At 51.5% G+C, this 21,956-nt stretch overlaps 1 protein-coding gene across 3 annotated transcripts in view; it reads left to right on the top strand.

The window, feature by feature from the left end:
• Positions 1 to 21,956, top strand: part of LOC129705655 (F-actin-monooxygenase MICAL2-like) — a 131,059-nt gene that overhangs the window by 9,401 nt on the left and 99,702 nt on the right. For all 3 annotated transcript variants that reach the window (XM_055649332.1, XM_055649333.1, XM_055649334.1), the window contains exons 3-6: positions 13,567 to 13,774; positions 15,680 to 15,796; positions 19,595 to 19,696; positions 20,663 to 20,818. In XM_055649332.1, coding sequence (XP_055505307.1) covers positions 13,567 to 13,774; positions 15,680 to 15,796; positions 19,595 to 19,696; positions 20,663 to 20,818 — 583 coding nt within the window. The remainder of the gene's footprint in view (positions 1 to 13,566; positions 13,775 to 15,679; positions 15,797 to 19,594; positions 19,697 to 20,662; positions 20,819 to 21,956) is intronic.

Below are 21,956 nucleotides of genomic sequence, written 5' to 3'. Positions count from 1 at the left end.
CAGCGGGCGACTGCGCGGAAAGAAATTCCCCCGCGGTACCTCCACAGGCAACGTCAGTCTGCGTCCTCCTGCTGCCCATTCTCCCGCTGAGGACATCCTCTGGCCTCGGGCATCGCTGTAGGATCTCCGCGTGCTTGCTTGTGTCAGTCGCCCAGCGCAGAAACAGGCCCTTCTCAGTCTGGTCCCCAGTTTGGTGATACAGCACTGAAACAGGCCCCTTCAGCCCACCAAATCAGCGCCGATCCAACAATCCCTCCACTATCCTAAACACACCAGGGACATTTTACATGAATACCAAGCCAATTAACCTACAAACCTGTAGGAGGAAACCAGAGATCTCTGAGAAAACCCAGGTGGTCACGGGGAGAACGTACAAACTCCGTACATTCAGCGCCCATAGACAGGAATATACCCGGGTCTCTGGCGCTGTAAGGCAGTAGCTCCACTGCTGCGCCACCTTCCCACCAAGACTACACTGACCACATAATGCACACTTGCTCCAATCTTGGGCTGCTCAGAGTCAGAATTAACAAAAAAAGCGCAGGAACAGGCCCGATGGAATATGATGCCATGTTAGACTAATCTCCTCCACCTGATCCATATACATTCACCACCTGCATATCCACGCGCCCATCTAAAAGCCTCTTACATACCACTAGCGTTTCTGCCCCAACCACCACCTCTGGCAGCTTGCTCCTGGCACCCACCTCTCTCTGTGCGAGAAAAACCTTGCCCCACGCATCTCCTTCAAACTTTACCCCTCTCACCTTAAAGCTATGCCCTCTGCCCTTTGGCATTCCCACCCTGGGAAGAGAATTCTGACTGTCTACCCGATATATGTCTCTCCCCACTTTCACCTACCAACTCGGCAGGGTGGCGCAGCGATGGATTAGCTGCCTTGCAGATGACGGTGGTTTACACCAAAGAGAGACACAAAATGTTCGAGTTAACTTGTTGAAAATTTCGGCGACCTATCACGGGTGCCGGCAGTCGCCTGTAAAGGTCGCGTAAGTGGAACAGGCCCTTAACTCAGCATCATCTCTGAATAGAAGGAATGGGTGACGCTTCAGGTCGAGACCCTTCTTCAGACTGAGAGTCAGGGGAGAGGGAGACATAGAGATATGGAAGGCTGAGGAGTGAAAATGAGAGATCAAAGCGTACAATCAGTAAAAATTTAATCTGGAGGACCAGAAAACTAGGAGAACTAGGATGGGGGAGGGATGGAGAGAGAGGGAAAACAAGGGTTACTTGAAGTTAGAGAAGTCAATGTTCAGACCGCTGGGGTGTAAGCTGCCCAAGCGGAATATGAGGTGCTGCTCCTCCAATTTGCGCTGGGCCTCACTCTGGCAATGGAGGAGGCCCAGGACAGAAATGTTTAGTGGGATCCGGGCAGCAACCTTCCTGGTTACTTCTTGAAAAGACTCAGTCAGCTTAGCAGAACGAATTGTGAGAACTTCCTTCTATTTATAAAGACGAGGATCATGTATCATTTTTAGCCACTTTTTCAAGTCCTGCCACTTTCAATCATCTCCCTCTAATCGTAACTCTCTAATTTTATGACAGTGTCAGATATGTGCCCTCTCCTTCATCTCGCCTCTTCTCATTCTTCCTACCGAAGTATAACCCCACATTTCCCAGCATCACGTTTCATGGCGCGCTCATCTGCTCACTCACCAGCTGCATCAGGCTTGTATCTTCTAACCGGCCCCTAATATGTTCCGACGGTTCACACTGTGTCCAACTCTTGTGTCAACTGTGTATTTGTTGTTGTGTCCCGTACACTCTGTCACTAACATGCAGCATAATAAGAACAGTGTTCCCTTTGCCAACACTGGGGAACTCCACTATACAGCATCTACCTCCACGTTAAAAGGGCAGCACAGTGGAGCAGGGTAGAGCTGCTGCCTTGCATTAAATTATATATAAATTACACACAAATTATATAAGACAGTGAAAAGACAAAGATGTGTATAGTCATGGCGACACTCCAGCACGGTGTATATGTGCACAGCATAAGGGGCGGCATGTTTTTTTGGGGGCAGGGGAAGAGTTGCTGCCTTACAGTTCCAGAGACTCGGGTTCAATCCCGACTATGGGTGCTGTCTGAACGGAGTTTGTACGTTCTCCCTGTGACCTTGTGGATTTTCTCCGGGTGCTCCTGTGTCACCATGCCACCCATTGGGCAACATCCTGTATCTACAGATGCTGGAAGGTTAGTGCCGAGTCCTCTGTGCTTCCCTCCCTCCCTTCCTTCACTCTGCCATTTGGGATTCATCCCATCAGGATTGTTATGCGCACTTTCCCCACCTCCTTGTAAACAGTCTCAGCCCAAAGAGTGTAGACCCAGGAGACCAGGCTCGGCTCTGAGTTGGCCCAATTAGCCAGGACGCTGCCTGTTCCGGGCATGAGAAACACATTCCAGCCCGTGGCCACCTTGTACGGAGAAGTCTCGAGCATGGCGAAAGGGAGAAGCTAAAGAATGTTCACAGAAAGTCTGGCCATTTCCTCTTTACGTACTTTGTCTGGTATCTTGATTAGTGTTCCACTCCCAGCCAACATCACGTAATAAAAGATCAACTAGACTCCTTGCTAAACTAAAATAGAAACATTCTCTCAAGGCCATCAAATTATGGGAGGCACTGTGGTAGAGTTGCTGCCTTACAGCAGCAGAGACCCGGGTTCAATCCTGACTACCCCTTTTCCCAGGGTAGGAGTCAAGAACTGGAGGGCAAAGGTTTAAGGTGAGAGGGGAGAGATTTAATGGGAATCTGAGCGGCAACTTTTTTTAATACTGTGGTGGTAGATATATGGAACGAGCTGCCAGAGGAGGTAGTTGAGGCAGGTACAATAACAACATTCAAAAAACATTTGGACAGCTACATGGATTGGAAACGCCTGGAGTGTTGTGGGACAAACGCAGGCAAATGGGTAAATAATGTAAACAGGATCCTTCATATCCACGGTGTGAGAACTTGCAGCCATTGAGTCCCTTGTTGTCCTCAGGACTGCAGTGTTACCAGTCGTACGATGAAGTCTGGTCTTTGAAGCTCTGTTGGGCCTCATTGGAACAAGAGTCAAGAGTGTTTTATTGTCATGTGTCCCAGATGGGACAATGAAATTCTTACTTTCTGCAGCACAACAGAATATGTGAATATGTAAACATAGTACATAACGGGGGAAGAGAGGAACAAAAAAGAAGTTCAATAAATAGCAAATATAGTGCAATAATAATAGCCTTTTGCAGTTCAGAGCTCGGAGCTTATTCGTTGTTGTGTTTAATAGCCTGATGGCTGGAGGGAAGAAGCTGTTCCTGAACCTGGATGTTACAGTTTTCAGGCTCCTGTGCCTTCTTCCTGGTGGCAATAGTGAAATGAGTGTGAGGTCAGGATGCTGTGGGTCTTTGATGACTTTGGCTGCCTTTTTGTGGCAGCGACTACGATAGATCCCTTCGACGGTGGGGAGGTCAAAGGTGATGGGCTGGGCAGCGCAGGAGACCAGAGGCAGACAGGGATGGGGATGATTTGTTGTCGTTAGTACGTGTTTGCTGGTACAGATGAGCCACCATCTTTCCTGCCATGCAGAGGTTACATCTTTTCAAATCTATTGAATACAGATTCTTGATTGGTATGGGTGTCGGGGGCTATGGGGAGAAAGCAGGAGAATTGGGTTGAGAGGGAAGGATAGATCAGCCGTGATTGCATGGCAGTGTAAACCTGATGGGCCAAATGGCCTAATTCTGCTCTTATAACATGAACCTACGAAAGGCTTTGGGGAGATTATAATTATCAGAAAAATCTTACTTCCTTCCCTTTCCTCTGTAACTCTGCAGGAAGAGGCCAAGATTCTATCTGGTCTGTATTTAATTTGGTGAACAAGAGAGGAAATGAGTGCGTAGAGGCAGAGAGGCAAATGAGGACTTGTAGATGGTAGACGAGACAGTGATAGGTCAGAATGCCAACTTGGTCGGCATGGACAATATGGGCCGAAGGGCCTGTTTCCGAGCTGTATAGATCGATGGCTGTATGACGCCGGTGAATCCTTCAGACAAGGGGTAGACGATGTGTGGAACAATACCTCAGTGAGTAAATGCCCACTAAATGGCTCGAGTCAGTGGGATAATACTTCTCGTGGTTTTGACTACAAGAGCATCCTTCACTGTGGCAGCCCTTGTGATCCTCCCTACAAAAACAGGACAACTGATACATTTACAGTTGAATGGGGACGCCTGGGGGGAGGGGGGGGGGAGGGGCTGTATTTCAAGACAAATAAACATTTAAGTTGCACAAGAGAGAGATTTGCTAAGATGGTGCGGCTTGGTTGGCACAGACGAGTTTGGCTGAAGGGCCTGTGTCTGTCTGTGGGAGTTTTTGGTTGGGAGTTTCTGAGCGTGATGCCTCAATCACTGGATTTCACTGTGTCAGGCTGGGTCTGAGCGAGGTTCACTGGAGATGAGCCCCGACCTGATTCCACCTTAAAAACCCTCCACCCGACACCCTGCAAGTGTACCATAGAACAGTGCAGCACAAGAACAGGCCCTTCGGCCCACAATGTCCATTCGAGCCTGATACCAAGATCAACTTTTATCTGCCTGTACGTAATCCATATCCCACCGTTTCCTGCGTGCCCACGTGCCTATCATAAATGCCACTGTTGCGTCTGCCTCCACCACCATCCCTGGAAGCGGGATCCAGGCACTCACCACCTTCTGTATAAAAAAAAACTTGCCCCGCACATCTTCTTTAAAAGTTGTCCTCTCACCCTATAGGTGAGATTCTTCATTATAATGGATGTCAAGGGTTATGGGGAGAAGGCAGGAGAATGGGATTAGGAGGCAGAGATCAGCCATGGTTGAATGGCAGAGTGGACTCGATGGGCCGAATGGCCTAATTCTACTCCTATAACGTGAACTTGTAACCCTCTAGTATTTTATATTTCCACATTGGGGAAAAGTTCTGACTGTCTACCCTATCTATGCCTCTCATAACTTTATATACTTTCCACTTATTTCATCAAACCTTAAGCCGATGGCCACTGGTTTTAGAGTCCTCTACCCTGGGAAAAAGACTGCACACGTTGACTTTATCCATGCCCCTTGTGATCTTGTACGCCTCAATATAATCACCGCTCGGCCTCCTATGTCCTACCCTATCCAACCTCTCCCTGTACCTCAAGCCTGTTTCCAGGTAATATCCTGGTGAATCTCTTCAGCTCCCTTGCTAACTTAAAGGCATCTTTCTTGCAAATCGATGACCAGAACTGCACATAGTATTGCAAGTGTGGTCTCGGCACAAGTGTGGTCTCGGCAACGATCTGTGCAGCTGTATCATGATGTCCCATCTTTGGCACTCTCGCACTATCGCAACGTTAGAGAAACATTTAGACAGGTACATGGATAGGATGGGTTTAGAGAGATATGGGCCAAACGCAGGCAGGTGGGACTACTGTAGATGAGACATGTTGGTCGGTGTGGGAAAATAGAGCCAAAGGGCCTGTTTCCACGCCGTATGATTGAGTGTGTGGATGAGTACACTCCATCCTCCTGCACACTTGCATCGGAACAGATGAAGCAGGAAAAGGCCACCCTGCCCTTCAAACCTGCTTCCCCATTCAGTAAGATCATGACTAATCCAGTCTCAGCATTCCCGACATGCCTGCTCCTTCCCTTTTCCAGATTCACCTCGTGGTGCCCGGAGTTTTAGTTAAGAGGAGAGAATGGATAGGCTGGGCTTGTTTTCAGGCAGTCTGAAGAAGGATCCTGATCCAAAATGTTGTTAATTTCTCCGAAGATAAAACTTTGAGTATGTCAAACAGCTCAGAAACCGGCCCTTCGGCCCATCTCGTCCATGCTGACCAAGATGCCCTATCTTTGCTTACTTCATCCTTACATTTGCCTGGCTTTGCCCTACCCCACCTTTCTTTTCCAGCTTTCTTCCCCTGACTCAAAAGGTGTCCTGACCCAAAACTTTGTCAGTTTATTCCCCCCACAGATGCTGGTTTGACCCCCTCCCCGAGTTCCTCCAGCACTTTGTGTTTCTTCTCAGGATTGCAACATCTGCAGTCCCTTGCGTCTCCTGAGTTCTATTTGGGGCTGAGCTACTCTGGTATAACAGTGGTGTCTGCAAAGGGTTGACTGGGAGGCAAGGTGGCGCAGAGGCAGAGTTGCGACCTTTTTAGGGACAGAGTCCCAAGTTCGATCCTGACTGTACGGGTGCTGTCTGTACGGAGTTTGCGTGTTCTCTCCATGACCGCGTGGGTTTTCTTCCGGTGCTCTGGTTTCCTCCCACACTCCAAAGACACAGGTTTGTAGGTTACCTGTTATCAGGCAACTGAAACATCATTCTACAACCAGAGAGCCAGTCCTGAACTATTATCTACCTCTTGGGTGACTCTCGGACTATCCTTGATCGGACTTGCACTAAACATTATTCCCTTATCGTGTATCTATACAAAGTAATTGGGTTGATTGTAATCATGTATTATCTTTTTGCTAACTGGTTAGCACGCAATAAAAGCTTATGATCGCACCTCCAGTACACGTGAAAATTAACTAAACTCTTCTCAATTGGCTTCAGTTCAAATTGTAAATTGTCCCTAGCGTATACGATGGTGCCAGCGCACGGGAATCGCTGGTGGGCGCGGACTCGTTGGGCCAAAGGGCCTGCTTCTGCACAGTATCTCTAAAGACTCCTTGGCACGAGGGGAAGGTTTGGCTGGGCTGAGTGTGGACATAACTCTCTCCAGCCAAGAATCCTGTTACAAAACAAGTGGAAACTATTTGGTGAGGCACCAAGAAATCTCCGCGGCTCGCCAGTTATTGCAACGTTTGCAAAAGATTGCAGCTCCTCGAACCTGTGATGTTGCAGTGTTTTGATGTAACTAGTGTTTTGATGCGCGTCCTAGTCCAGCCCCTGAATCCAAGGAGTCATCTCCTAAAATGTACATTCCTTCACAACACTTCTCCAGGCACGCTGCCTGACCCGCTGAGTTATTCCAGCACTTTGTGTTCTTTTACATTCTTTCAAACTTTGGAAATAGAGCAGCTAAATCGGGATAAACTGGGGCCGGCACTGGTCAGGGATATCAGCCACGCATTCTCAAGACTGTCCGCCCTCCCATCCCTGTAACATAACTGTAAAGAATGAATCAACTGGTCTTGCATTCACTGGAATGTAGAAGGATGAGAAGGGATCTTATAGAAACATATACAATTCTTAAGGGATTGGACAGGCTAGATGCAGTAAAAATGTTCCCGATGTTTGGGGCAGTCCAGAACCAGGGGTCACAGTTTAACAATAAGGTTGTTGGCCATTTAGGACTGAGATGAAGAAAAACTTTTTCACCCAGAGAGTTGTGAATCTGTGCAATTCTCTGCCACAGAAGGCAGTGGGGGGCCAATTCACTTGATGTATTCAAGAGAGAGTTAGATATAGCTCTTGGGGCTAACGGAATCAAGGGATATGGTGAGAAAGCAGGAACGGCGTACTGATTTTGGATGTTCATATTGAATGGCGGTGATGTCTGGAAGTGCCGATTGGCCTACTCCTGCACCTATTTTCTATGTTTCTCTGACACATCTATCTGAGCTTTGATGATCTGAGCCCATCACTTAAGTGAACACTTTGAACCAATGCTTTGTGTTTGCGTCGAGCATACAATAGCATAGGAACATGCCCTTCAGCCCATAACATCCGTGCCAAATATGATGCCAATTTAAACTGATCTCCTCTGCATGCACATGATCCACATCCATCCATTCTTTCAATGTTCACGTGTCTATCTGAAATGCACCACCACCCCTGGCAGCACATTCCAGGTACCCATCACTCTCTGTGTGGAAACAACAATCTTATCTCGCACATATTTAAACTTTGTCCCTCTCACATTAAAGCTGTGCCCATCTAATCGTTAACATTTCCGCCCTGGGTGAAGAGATTGTGACTGTCCACCCTATCCATGGCTCTCTTACTTTTATATCTTTCTGCCGGGTCTCCCGACAGTCTTCGAAGTTCAAGAGAAAACAATCCAAGTTTGTCCAACCTGACGCCCTCTGATCAAGGCAACTTTCTGCCCCCCCCCCCTCTAATGCTTCCGCACCAGGACTGCAGTGGGTCAGACGCGGGGAGCTCTGCTCTGAAACACCAGCGTGTGCTCCTCTGCATTGTCCCGGGTGAGGAGACGTGTTCTTGGTTTCCCGGCTCAGTGTTGTGAGGTATTTACCCAACCTTGGAGTCGGACTCCGTTAGACCATGGAGGCTGCTCCTCGTGGTTGAAGGGGCAGATTCATTGAGTCACAGAGCACGGAAACAGGCCCTTCGGCCCATCTAGTCTATCCTGACCAAAATGCACCATCTAAGCTAGTCCCATTTACCCACATTTGACCTTTATCCCTCTAACCTTTCCTTTGAGTTTAGAGATACAGCACGTAAACTGGCCCTTTGGCCCACCGAGCCCATGCCGACCGGTGATCATCTCTTTCACACTTGGTCTACGTTATCCTAGTTTCACATCCTACACACTAGGGGTAATGTACAGAAGCCAATTAACCTACAAACCCGCACGTCTTTGGAATGTGGGAGGAAACCAGAGCACCAGAAGGAAACCCAGGGAGAACGTACAAACCCCATACAGACAGCACCCATAGTCAGGATCGAACCCAGGTCTGTGGCACTGTAAGGCAGCAACTCTACAGCTGCGCCACTGTGCCCCCTTCCCTATCCAGTGAAAGTACTAGCGGTAGACGTTGCCCATTTTGGATGAAGTTAAGGTTTCTTCTCAGGGTTGGGATTTAGGAGGATTCACTGTGGGAACGTGGGCTACCAGCAAGACAGCAGGGTAAATGGGCCGATTGGCCTTCCCCTCCGGACGTGTGTGCTTCCAACACCAGCGAAGAGGAAACCAGCTCAGTTGATGGAAAAATGATCGTTAGAAACAAGGACAAGGTTTTGCACGAAGGCTGATTCACAGATTGAGGAAGGAGCTTCCTCTGGGACCTCTCGTCCTCCCAAATGGAAAGGCAGAGGAATAATAATTTTCTTCAGTGCAAAATATTTCCGCCCAGTGTGAGCATTGTTGATTAATTCTCCCGGTGCCTGGAACTGGGAAGTAGAGGTGAGCTGAGGCCAAGAGGACGACAATGTCACAGGGAAGGTAACCAGAGTCCGGGTGCGTGGGCACAAGGTTTAAAACGTGCTTCAACCCCGGCAGCAGCCACGACAACAGCAGTTTCCACAGACACTCCTTGTGAGCAGTCCTGGGCTCTCAATTAGTTTAGTTTAGAGATACAGCACGGAAACAGGCCCTTCGGCCCACCGAGTCCGCACCGACCAGCAATTCCCGCACACGAGCACTATCCTACACCCACTAGGGACAATTGACATTTATACATAGCCAATTAACTTATAAACCTGTACGTCTTTGGGGTGTGGGAGGAAACCGAAGATCTCGGAGAAAACCCACGCAGGTCACGGGGGTAGTGTACAACTTCGTACAGACTGCACCCGTGGTCAGGATCGTACCCGGGTCTAACGCTGCGCCATCATGCCACCCCAACAATATCTGAGGAAGGATGAGCTGGCGTTGGAGAATGGCCAGAGGAGATTTACGTGAATGATTCCGGGGATGACTGGGTTAACGTATGATGAACATTTGACGGCACTGGGCCTGTACTCGCTGGAGTTGAAGGATGAGGGGAAAACCTCAATGAAACGTACCGAATGGTGAAAGGCTTGGTTAGAGTGAATGCAGAGACGATGTTTCCATTAGTGGGAGAGTCTAGGACCAGAGGACATAGTCTCGGAATGAAAGGACGTATCTTTGGAAAGGAGATTAGTCAGAGGGAGGTGAATCTGTGGAATTCATTGCTACAGAAGGCTGTGGAGGCTAACTGGCCTGTCCCACATCATTTAAGCGTCACGATGCACGACGCCCGCATGGTGCGTGATGACGTAGGCAGTGCCGCGCAGTCGCCCCAGGATTTTGAGATTCACAAAATCTTCCGCGCACCACCCGCGTGACGTGCAAATGACGCCCAAGTGGGACAGGCCCTTAAGTCAATGGATATTTTTAAGGCGGAAATTGACAGATTCTTGATTAGTACGGGTGTCAGGGGTTATGGGGAGAAGGCAGGAGGAAGGGGTTGAGCGGGAAAGGTAGATCAGCCATGATTGAATGGTAGGGTAAACTTGAAGGGCCGAATGTCCTAATTCTGTTCCCATAACCTATGGACTCTCTGAAGTACAATCGCAGTATTAACGTGGGAAACGGCAGAGATTTGTGCACGGCAAGATCACAGGAGCTGTGCAGTGATGAGCAGATACAATGTAAAGTGAGAACTGGGGAGTGAACTGAACACTGGGGAGAGTGTCAGAGGTACAGAGCATAGTTGATGGGACGGGTGTTTGATAGGTCAGCTCGTTTCTCTCGCAATGTGGCTCTCCCTCAGAGTGTGTATGAGTGTGTGTCCGTGTGTCCCCGTGTGTATGCGTGTCTGTGTCAGGGTCTGTCTGATGTGGTGTGCGGAGTGCTGCCGATAAACATGAGCTGTTTTTATGATGTGACTGGAATCCTGGTTGGTTATGTCATTTTCTGCAAGACTCAATAAACCACCATATAAGGCAGCAGCCACCCCCCCCCCCCCCCCCCCCACTCCCCCCTCGCTCCCCGAGCTTGGAGCCTCTCCAAATCCGAACGGATCTGATGAATCAACGCCACTGGAATTCCACAAGAGGTTCCACAGCACCAGGTCACTGAGCAAGCACGTGGAACTGGCAATGCCGTCTCCCCTCCTCAAGCCATCATCACTCTGAATGCTGGAAAATCGAAGGTACACAAAAAAGCAGGAGAAACTCAGCGGGTGCAGCAGCATCTATGGAGCGAAGGATATAGGCAACGTTTCGTCCCGAAACGTTGCCTATATCCTTCGCTCCATAGATGCTGCTGCACCCGCTGAGTTTCTCCAGCTTTTTTGTGTACCATCACTCTGAACGTGCGGAGCTCCTGTGGGATTTACGGGGCCGCTGGGAACCGCGGGGGGTGGAATGTATTCTTAATAAGGATGGTGAAATGGTTGTTTAATGTTCACTATTAAGTATATTTGTTTTGCGGTGGTGGGTTTGTTTGTAGTGTTTTGTGTTGTACATATTACTGTAAATAATTGATTTTTGGTTTAAAAAGAAACAAAAAATAACTGTGGTGTTCTCCCTCTCCTGCCCCTCCCACAGTATTTCCTTTTGGTCGTGAGAGGGCCCCCCAGCAGGGGGGAGGGGGGGGTCCCTCTACGCAGGGATTCTCCCCCTCTACATTGGGGACTTGGGGTGGAGGGTACTGTACTGGGGAGTCCCTTGTGACCTGTTTCTCTCGCGGTTCACAGACCCGCCAGCCGCATGCCACTCTTACGGGCTGGAAGAGTCTGTGTTCCACGTGTATAGGGAGTGTGTGCGGTTGCAGCCCCTGTTCCAATACCTAAAGGGGCAGCTCCTGGCTGTGCTTCACACCCACCATCCCCATCTTTGGACACCCTGTGCGTAGGGGAGAGGGCAGGGGTGAAGATGTCCTGGTTGGGTCGATGCAAGGCCTGGCCAAGCTGGCCATCCGCGAGTCACCGCGCCAGGCGGAAGAGGGCTCTGCCAGAGCAGTCTGCCTGCTCCTTTTCCGGGGTTACGTCCGTGCCCGGGTGATATTATTGATGGACTACGAGTTGTCCACAGGTGCCCTGGGGAAGCTCCGGGACCACTGGGCAGAGGGGGGGGGGGGAGGGGGGGGGGGGAGGGGGTGGAGGGGGGGAGGGGGTGGAATGTACCCGTGACAAGGATTGTGACATTGTTGTTTAATGTTCAGTCTATTTGATAATTAAGGATATTTTTTGATTGTACTATGCTGGTGGATTTATTGGTATTGTTTTTGTATTGTACATATTATTCATTACAATTATTTTGGTTAAATTTAAAAAAAAAACAGTCCATCACCGCCCCTCCCACATTGCGGCACACCCCTCACCGCCCCTCCCCCACCGCCCCTCCATCACTGCCCTTCCTTCACCGCCCCCTCCCCACCGCCCCTCCCCCACCGCCCCTCCCCCACCGCCCCCCCCACTGCCCACATTGAGGCACACTCTCACCCGCCCCCTCCCCCACCGCCCCTCCATCACTGCCCTTCCTTCACCGCCCCCTCCCCACCGCCCCTCCCCCACCGCCCCTCCCCCACTGCCCCTCCCACATTGAGGCACACTCTCACCGCCCCTCCCCCACCGCCCCCTCCATCACTGCCCTTCCTTCACCGCCCCTCCCCACCGCCCCTCCCCCACCGCCCCTCCCTCACCGCCCCCTCCCCCCCGCCCCCTCCCCCACTGCCCCTCCCACATTGAGGCACACTCCACCGCCCCTCCCCTCACCGCCCCCCCCCCTCGCCCCGCCCCCCACTGCCCCTCCCACATTGAGGCACACTCTCACCGCCCCTCCCTCACCGCCCCTCCGTCACCGCCGCCCTCCCACATTGCGGCACACCCCTCACTGCCCCTCCCCCCCCCGCCCCTCCCCCACCGCCCACTGCCCCTCCCCCACCGCCCCTCCCACATTGCGGCACACCCTCACTGCCCCTCCCTCACCGCCCCTCCCCCACTGCCCCTCCCTCACTGCCCCTCCCCCACCACCTATGGCACTTTATAATGACCTTTGTGTAGTGGGTCAAAGGTTGTCCCGTAGTCAATGTCTGTGTACAGAATGTGGGTAATCACTGCGTGCTGCACAGACATTGCCTGACCTGTTTCCCTGTACAACAGTAATTGTGTTAGTCATGGCAGTGGCAGTCATGCCCTGTGTAAATCTTTCTGTATCTGTGCATCCACGCATTGCTCTGTTGCAACCCTCTCCCTCCCCTCCCACCTCACTGCTCCTTGGTGCCCGCTCCCTCTCAGTCTTCCTGTCTCTCACCCTGGTCTCCTCTCTTCCAGCTGCCCTCTTGATTTTGTTACTCCCTCCACTCTCTCTTCCTCTCTTTCCCCATCCAACTGCTCTCCCGCCTCCATCCCCTTCCTCCTTCCCCCCTTCCTCTCTTCCTCTCCCTTGCTCCTCCCCATCTCTCTCCCTCCTTTTTCCAGCCCCCCCCCCCCACACTGACACACAAACACCACCCCCCCCCACACATTTCCTATCCCTCTCCCATTCCCCCTCCCTCTCTCCCCTGCTTTTCCCTCTTCCACAGCTACACTGGCTGATGCATCCCCCTTTGTGCCATTTCGTCCTCTCACCCTCTACCCCCGTCCCCCCCCCCCTCTCAGTGCCCTCTTTCTGATGGCTACCTGTGTTCTCTCCCCCCTTCACTATCTCCCCCATCCCTCCCCCAGTGGCCTCCCCTGTACCCTCTCCCACAGCCCTCTCTACCCTCTGTCCACCCTGCCCCTATACCCCCTTCCCTCTCTCGCCCTGTCCCTCACCCAGTATCTCCCTCCCCCCCACGCCTCCCTCCCCACTCTGTGCTGCCTGTACTCTCCCCCTCATTCTGTCCCCTTGCCCCCCCCCCCCCGTGCCCCTGCACTGACGGCTGCTGCCTGTGCTCTCTCTCCCCCCCCAGTGCCTGATCATCGGCGCGGGCCCCTGTGGATTACGTACGGCCATTGAGCTGGCGTTGCTGGGCTGTAAGGTGGTGGTGCTGGAGAAGAGGGAGACCTTCGCCAGGAACAACGTGCTGCACCTCTGGCCGTCTACCATCCACGACCTCCGCGCCCTGGGCGCCAAGAAATTCCATGGCAAGTTCTGTGCCGGGGCCATCGATCACATCAGTAAGTTCATACGTTCATCGAGGAACTGAATTAGGCCGTTCGGCCCATCCAGTCTACGCCATTCAATCATGGCTGATCTATCTTTCCCTCTCTTAACCCCCTTCTCCCCAAAACCCTTGACCCATACTAATCAAGAATCTATCAACCTGCCCCTTAAAAATATCCATTGGCAGCCTCCACAGCCATTTGTGGCAATGAATTCCATAGATTCACCACTCTCTGACTGACTAAATTCCTCCCTCATCTCCTTTCTTAAGATACATCCTTTTATTCTGAGGCTATGGCCTCTGGCCCTAGACTCCCCCACTAATGGAAGCATTCTCTCCACATCCACTCTATCCAGGCCTTTCACTATTCAGTCGGTTTCAATGAGATTCTCCCTCATCCTTCTAAACTCCAGCAAGTTTAGGCCCAGAGCCGTCAAATGCTCATCATATGTTAGTGTTCTATAACCCTCACCATTAACGAGCCTTTGGTGATCTGATACAGAATAGGCCATTGGGCCCATCAATCCAGTGTCGCCATGGAATACTACCATAGCTGATCTAATGGTAACCTCAACTCCTGATGACCACAGTCACATTTACCCCTCGCCTATCGCAATCTATCTATTATTGTCTTATTGTATATATACCAATACAATCTCCCCCAGTCACACTACTAGTTTCACTGTCGTCCTGCTGCGTTTCACTGTTCGTATCACTCATTATCATCTTCCCCACAGCCAACAATGGACCATTGTGGGCTTCATCTTTCCTTGATCATCGTTGCTGGCTTTGATTCGTCCGTTTGCATACCTTTCATTCTTACGTTCTATGTACCTTTTCATATCTCTCGATTCCCTCTCCCCTGACACTGAAGAAGGGCCTCGACCCGAAACGTCACCCATTCCTTCTCTCCAGAGATGCCGCCTCACCCGCTGAGCTACTCCAGCATTTTGTGTCTATCTTCAATACAATCTGCTTGGTATTAGTTTATTATTGTCACGAGAACTAAGACATAATAAATAACCTCTGTGCTAACCAGTCGAATCATCCTAATCAAATCGTACACAAGTACAACCGATTGTGCATAAAGAGAAAATACCAGAACACAGAATATAGTGTTACAGCATTATAGTGTTACAGAGAAAGTGCAGATTTTTTTATTTAAAGTGCAGTGCCTGCCATGAGGTAGGTTGGAAGATTGGGACTAGACCTGAATTTATGGGAGGACTGAAGATAGACGCAAAAAGCTGGAGTAACGCAGCGGGTCAGGTAGCATCTCTGGAGAAAAGGAATAGGTGACGTTTTGAGTCAAGACACTTCTTCAGACTGAGAGTCAGGGGAAAGGGAAACGAGACATATTGGTGGTGATGTGGAGAGATATTGAAGAAATTAATGAAAGATATGCATAAAGTAACAAAGATCAAGGAAAGATGGAGCCCACAATGGTCCATTGTTGGCTGTGGGCTAGGTGATAATGAGTTATACAGACAGTGAAACTCAACAGGACGACAGAGAAACTAGTACAATGACTAGAGTGGGGGCAGGTATGGTAGGGTAGAGGGGATACACGGGTTATTTGAAGTTAGGGAAATCAATATTCATACCGCTGGGACCCTTCAGTAGTCTGATAACAGCAGGGAAGAAGTTGTTCGAGCTTTCAAGCTTTTCTACCTTCTGCCCGAGACCCTTCTGCCCACAACTCTCTGCAATTTCTTCTGGCCGTGGGCAGACCTGTTACAAAACCAAGTTGTGATCTTTCCTGATCGGATGCTTGGGTGCATCTGTAGAAGGTGAGAGTGGTTGGGGGAAGGGGCAAGGGGAGGCTGGTTTGTGCGATGGACTGGGCTGCGTCCACCACTCTGGGGTGGGAGCGACCGGCGCCCACTTGCTAACGGCCATGCTCTTCCTCCACGGACAGGTATTCGGCAGCTGCAGCTGATCCTGGTCAAGGTGGCCCTTCTACTGGGGGTGGAGGTCCATGCCAACCTGGGCTTCGTGCAGTTACTGGAGCCTCCCGAAGACCAGGAGACGCAAGGTCAGTCGGCAGCTTATCTCCCCGCCCCTACTCCCCATGGCCCCTTCACCGGGCACCCCCTCACCCACACCCCTGTACAGGCCACGGAACTAATGCCTCCTTCCTGCCTGTGTACGAAGGAACTTCAGATGCTGGTTTACACTGAAGGTAGATATGAAATGCTGGATTATCTCAGCAGAACAGGCAACACATCTGTGGAAAGGGAATAGGTGACATTTTGTGTCAAGAGCCTAATTTGGACCCGAAACGCCGCCTATTCCCTTTCTCCAGAGATGTTGCCTGACCCGCTGAAATACTTCAGCTGTTTGTGTCCATTCTCCTTCCTCCAAATTGACAGCATCTGACCCCTCATGTTAGGCCAGCGACCACCCCTGCTCTAACACTATCCTACACACAAATGTCAATTTACAATTTGATTGATGCCATTCTTGGCTTCTCCAGAGATGGAACCTATGTCCAAGATGGAGCCTCTGGCTTCTAGTGTTTCCCCTTGCCCCCCTCCCCCCAGGCTTCTTCCCCTCACCTCCCCCCCCCCCCCCCCTCTCCCCTCCCCTGGTGACTCCCCCTTGCCCCCCCTCTCCCTCCCCCCCCCAGCCCTCCCCTGGTGACTCCCTTTGCCCCCCCCCCCCCCACCCACTGGTCTCTGCCCCCTCTGAGCTTCTGCACTTGACCCTTTCTTTCCCGACTCTCCCCCCCCCCCCCGCCCTCTCTCTGCCCCGTTGATTCCATTGCTTTAGCCACCAGATTGATTCCCCCCTGTGGGGTGGGATGGGACAGTTGCCGCGGGCAGCCAGCCGGCCGTCTGCAGCAGCTGGGAGTGATGGCAGTCGCTGTCTCCATGTGCTGTGGACCTCTGACGCAGGGCCTGGTATCCCTTACACCTTCTGTGCTCCCTGAGACATCTGAAACCCTCCATTTGTTCGTCTGGATCACCACATCAAGATGTACAAATGATAAAGTGCAAATTAACCTAAGCCCACACATCAACTGTGCTCATAAACCCAGCTACTCTAAATATCTAGATCAGTCCACTGAGGTTTCTACACAAACACTTTTGCTGTTTATCCATCATGAACGTTCCCTGTCGTCCTGCACTCACCCCACTGACAAAGTCTGTCGGAAGGAACTGCAGATGCTGCTTTACACCGAAGATGGACACAAAATGTTGGAGTAACTCAGCGGGTCAGGCAGGTCTGAGGAAGGGTCTCGACCCGAAACCAGAGATGCTGCCTAACTGGCTCGAGTTACTCCAAGTTTTCGTGACTATCCCCACTGACAAAGAACTGTACAGCACAGGAACAGGCCCTTCGGCCCAACTCATCCATGCTGGCCGCCTCTCATTTGTCTGTATTGGATCCATTCCTAAACCTTTCCTATCCATGTACCTGTCCAAATATTATTGTACTGGTCTAAAGAGTGCTGTCCAATGACAAGTGCAAGAGTTAGGGAGTGCGTGCAGAGAGTAAGTGCACAGTGGTGTAGCTGGTAAGGCTTCTGTGCAGTTACACAGTGGTGTAGCTGGTAAGGCGACAGATAGCACAATGGGCTAAGAGTTCGGCTGGCGACCGGAAGGTAGCCGGTTCAAATCCCGCTTGGAGTGCATACTGTCGTTGTGTCCTTGGGCAAGACACTTCACCCACCTTTGCCTGTAATGGAATGTAATTACGGCGGCAGGCGCGGGCACACCGCGACGCCCTGTGTCTCCCTTTCAAGGGAGATGCTAAAAATGCATTTCGTTGTCTCTGTACTGTACACTGACAATGACAATAAATTGAATCATTTCATCATTTCATTTTTTTTTTTCTGCCTCACAGCGCCAGTGACCCCGGGTTCGATACTGACCTCGGGTACTGCACATTCTCACTGTGACCACGTGGGTTTTCTCCTGATGCTCCGGTTTCTTCCCACATCCATGAAACGTGCGGTTAATTGGTCTCCGTAACTTTCCCCTAATGTGTAGGGAAAGTGGGACGAGTGTGATCAATGGTAGCACGGTTTCCATGCTGTGTCTCTAAACTCTATATTAAACTCCTTCCTCTGGCAGCTCATCCCTTATACCCGGCATCTGCTGTGAGGAAAAGTTGCTCCTCAAGTTCCTATTAAATCTATGATTGCGGGTCAGTGTGGACTAGGTGGGCTGAATGGCCTAATTTCATGCTGTCGCTAAATTAAACTAAACTAAGCTGCCAGCTGGTCTTGCATTGACTATTTTAGGCTGAAGGATTGTTTTGATGTGAAGGGAATTGTGTGGGCGTGGAGTCCCGGGGTGGAGGCTCGGCCCCTCTCACGGGTCACTGGCGGTCTGGATTATAAACCTCTCCAAAGGTAATAATAGAAACTCCGCTTGGAAAATATTTCTGGAATTCCTGGAATGCAGGACGCAGCCTGTCCCAACGTTCCGACAGAGAGGATGGCTGCTTCAAGTTCGTGCATGGCTCCCTCCAAACATACTGTGTGTGTCTGTGTCTGTGTCTGCATGTCTGTGTGTGTCTGCAGGTCTGTGTGTGTCTGCAGGTGTGTCTGCGTGTGTGTGCGGTGTCTGCGTGTGTCTGCATGTCTGTGTGTGTCCGTGTCTGTGTGTGCATGTCTGTATGTGCGCTGTCTGCATGAGTGCGGTATCTCCCTGTCTGTGAGTGCCTGCGTGTACGCGGTGTCTGCGTATGTGCGCGTGTCTGCGTGTGTCCGTGTGTCTGCGTGTGTCCGTGTATGCATGTCTGCGCGCGTGCACGTGTGACTGTGCGCGTGTGCCCATATGTGCGCTTGTGTGTGTGCGCTGTGCGCGTGCGTGTGTGTGCGTGCGGAGAGTAATTGTGAGCATTAACAGGGAACAGGTATGTTTTCCGAAAATGTTTGTGGGAGCACGCATGTTGGTGTTGTGCAGAGTGAGTGTGAGGGAGCGGCGGGCGTGTGCAGCAGACACGTGTAGAGGGAGAGTGTGGTTGTGAGGGGGTGGTGTGTAGTGTGTGGGTGGGTAGTCAGTGTGTTGGAGGGTGTAGGAATCGTGTGTGTGTGTGTGTGTGTGTTTAGCTTTAGCTTAGCTTAGAGATACAGCGTGGAAAATCCCACAGTCCACGCTGACCATCGATCACCTATACACTAATTCTATGTCCTACACTGTAGGGGCAATTAACAGAAGCCAATTAACCTACAAACCTACACATCTTTGGAGTGTGGGATGAAACCAGAGCACCAGGAGAAAACCTACACAGTCACAGGGAGAACGTACAGACGGCACCCGTGGTCAGGATCGAACCCGGGTCTCTGGTCCTCTGAGACTGCAGCTCTACCGCTGCGCCATCGTACCGCCCTTCAGTTGTAAGACTCCAGAGAAGGTTCACTGGCCACAAATATTATTCCAGTCTGAAGAAGGGTCCCTACCCAAAATGTGTAGGACGGAACTGCAGATACTGGCAGCGGGTCAGGCAGCAACTCTGGAGAAAAGAAAGGAATAGGTGACGTTTTGGGTCGAGACCCTTCTCCAGACCCATTCATGTTCCTATCCATGTTCTCCAGAGGCACTGCCTGACCCACTGAGTTACTCCAGCACTTTGTGCCTTTATCTTTTGAAACCTTCTCTCCCCTCAGACACTGCCTGACCTGCTGAGTGTTGCAAGCAGTGTTTGTTTTATTCCAGAGAACGTCACCCTTGTTTGTGGGACGGTGGGGATGTGGGGTTTATGTTACGATGTTGATGGGATGGCGAGGTGTTTGTGAAGTTAATGTGTGATCTTGGTGATGTATCTCCCCCACCTCCCCCCCCCCCTCCCCCCCCCCCCCCCCCCCCCCCCCCCCCCCTAGGCATTGGCTGGAGAGCTGAGCTTCACCCCAAAGATCACCCCATCTCCCAGTTTACCTTCGACATCATTATCGGGGCTGATGGGCGGAAGAAGACTTTGCAAGGTGAGAAGTGCCCTTCACCGCTCCCCTTACCCCGCCCCACTGCTCTCCCCTGTCTCCCCTTCCCCCCCCCCCCCACCACCCTCTCCCCCTCCCCTTCTGCTTCCTCCTTCATCCCTCCCGCATGCTCCCTTGGACTTCCCCCAGCCTTGCCTCTCCCTCCCCCATTCCTCCCGCCTGCCCCGTTCCTCATCCCCCCCAACCTCTATTCAACTCCCCGTGCCTCTCCCGAGCCTCCTCCTGCCTCAGTCCTCCTCCCCACCCTCCCGCCCCCGCCTTGCCCCTCCCCATCCCTCTCCCCCTCCACATCCCCCTCCACTCTCCAACCCTCCCACCTGCCCCCATCCCTACCCCAACCTCCGTCCAACTCCTACTGCCCCTCCCCCTCATGGGATCTGTACAGCACGGAAACAGGCCCTTCGGCCCACCTTATCCATGCCTACCAAGTTGGCATACTTGGCTGGTCGCACTTGCCTGCATTTGGCCCATATACCTCTAAACCCTTCCTATCCATATATCTTGCATTTGAACAGTTTTGCAATTGTATCCATTGCTACTGCAACAGACTACGCCCCGGGTGTAAAAGCTTTGAACCTCTCCCGCCCGTCTCACCTTCAGCCTATGCCCTCTAGTGTTAAAATCCTCTACCTTGGGAAAATGACTGTGAGCGTTCACTCTATCCACTCTCGTCGTGATCTTGCACACCTCAATAAGGTCACCCCTCAGCCACGTCCCCTCCAAAGAAAGAAGCCCCAACCTACCCAACCTGTAACTCAAGCCCTCAAGCCCAGGTAACATCTTAGGTGAATCCCTTCGGCACCCTTTCCAACTTGATGAAATCCTTCCTTTATCTGGGCGACCAGACCTGCCCGCGGTACTCAGCGTGTGGGTCTCTCGGCGAGACGGTGGGCGGCAAGGCGGAGTTCGGCGGTGACTCCACGGGGACTAACGTGGACGTTCCTGCTTCAGGGTTCAGGAGGAAAGAGTTCCGAGGCAAGTTGGCCATCGCCATCACGGCCAACTTCATCAACCGCAACACCACGGCGGAGGCCAAGGTGGAGGAGATCAGCGGGGTTGCCTTCATCTTCAACCAGAAGTTCTTCCAGGACCTCAAGGAGGACACAGGTAGGCCAGAGGCACGAGAGGTTGGATAGAACCGTGAGCATAAACCAAACCGCTGGAAGGACTCTGTGCGTCAGGCAGCATCCATGGAGGGACATAGTCATAGAATGTAGATCAGTACAGCACGGGAACAGGCCCACAATGTGCACACCCAACAAACATTGGCCTGTTTGGTTAGTCCAATTTGCCTGCATTTGTCCATAGACCTCTAAACCCTTTTAAAATTGGGAATTTCTATTCTGTAGCTTTCTTTGGCAGCTTACTCCAGATACCGAATGCCCTCTGAGTGAAAATGTTTTCCCTGCGTTCCCTCTCAAATATCTCCTGTCTCACTTTAAGTCTCTGGGTCAGTGCCGAACATTAGGCAAGTTAACCTAATCTCCTGTGCCTGCACGTGATTTATATCCTTATTCCCCAAGGTAGGAAAGAGGTGAGAGTGTGGTCACGGTGGCGGTGTGGGTCTTTGATGATATTTGCTGCCTTTTCGAGGTAGCGTCTCCTGTAGCCCTCTTCGGTGATGGGGAGGTCAGTACCTGTGATGGATCAGGCAGTGTCCACTACTTTCTGCAGGAGTAACTCAGCGGGTCAGGCAGCATCTCTGGAGAACATGGAGAGTTGATGTTACGGGTCGGGACTCTTCTTCAGAAGGTTCCTGGGAATCCAGTTACTGAGTCCATGGAATATTCTTGTTCTGTTTAGCTTAATTTAGTTTAGTTTAGTTTAGTTTAAAGATATAGCGTGGAAACAGGCCCTTCAGCCCACCGAGACCGTGCCGACCAGCGATCCCCATACACGAGCATTATCCTACACAGTAGGGACAATTTACAAATCTTTACCAAGGCCAATTAACATTCTAACCTGTATGTGTTTAGTGTGTGGGAGGAAACCGGAGCGCCCGGAGAAAACCCAGAGAAAGTGCAAACTCCGAATAATCTCTAAGATCTGATGGGTGTTGGCCACCAGGGGCAGCGCTGCGGGCCGATGGGAAAACTGGGGGTGATGGGCCATTGTGAGGGGGAGGGGTGGAGGGAGGAAGGGAGTGAGGGTTGGAAGATGCACACAGGCCTCACTGGTGGTGGAGGATGGGGGGGGAAAGAGGCCCAGCGAGAAGAGTTCCCGTGTCCGTGCGAGCGTTCCATGC

The sequence above is a fragment of the Leucoraja erinacea genome, chromosome 18 (genome assembly GCF_028641065.1).
Source record: "Leucoraja erinacea ecotype New England chromosome 18, Leri_hhj_1, whole genome shotgun sequence".
NCBI classification, from domain to species: domain Eukaryota; kingdom Metazoa; phylum Chordata; class Chondrichthyes; order Rajiformes; family Rajidae; genus Leucoraja; species Leucoraja erinaceus.
The sequence above is the reverse complement of the archived record's forward strand: the minus strand, read 5'-3'. Positions and strand labels throughout refer to the sequence as shown.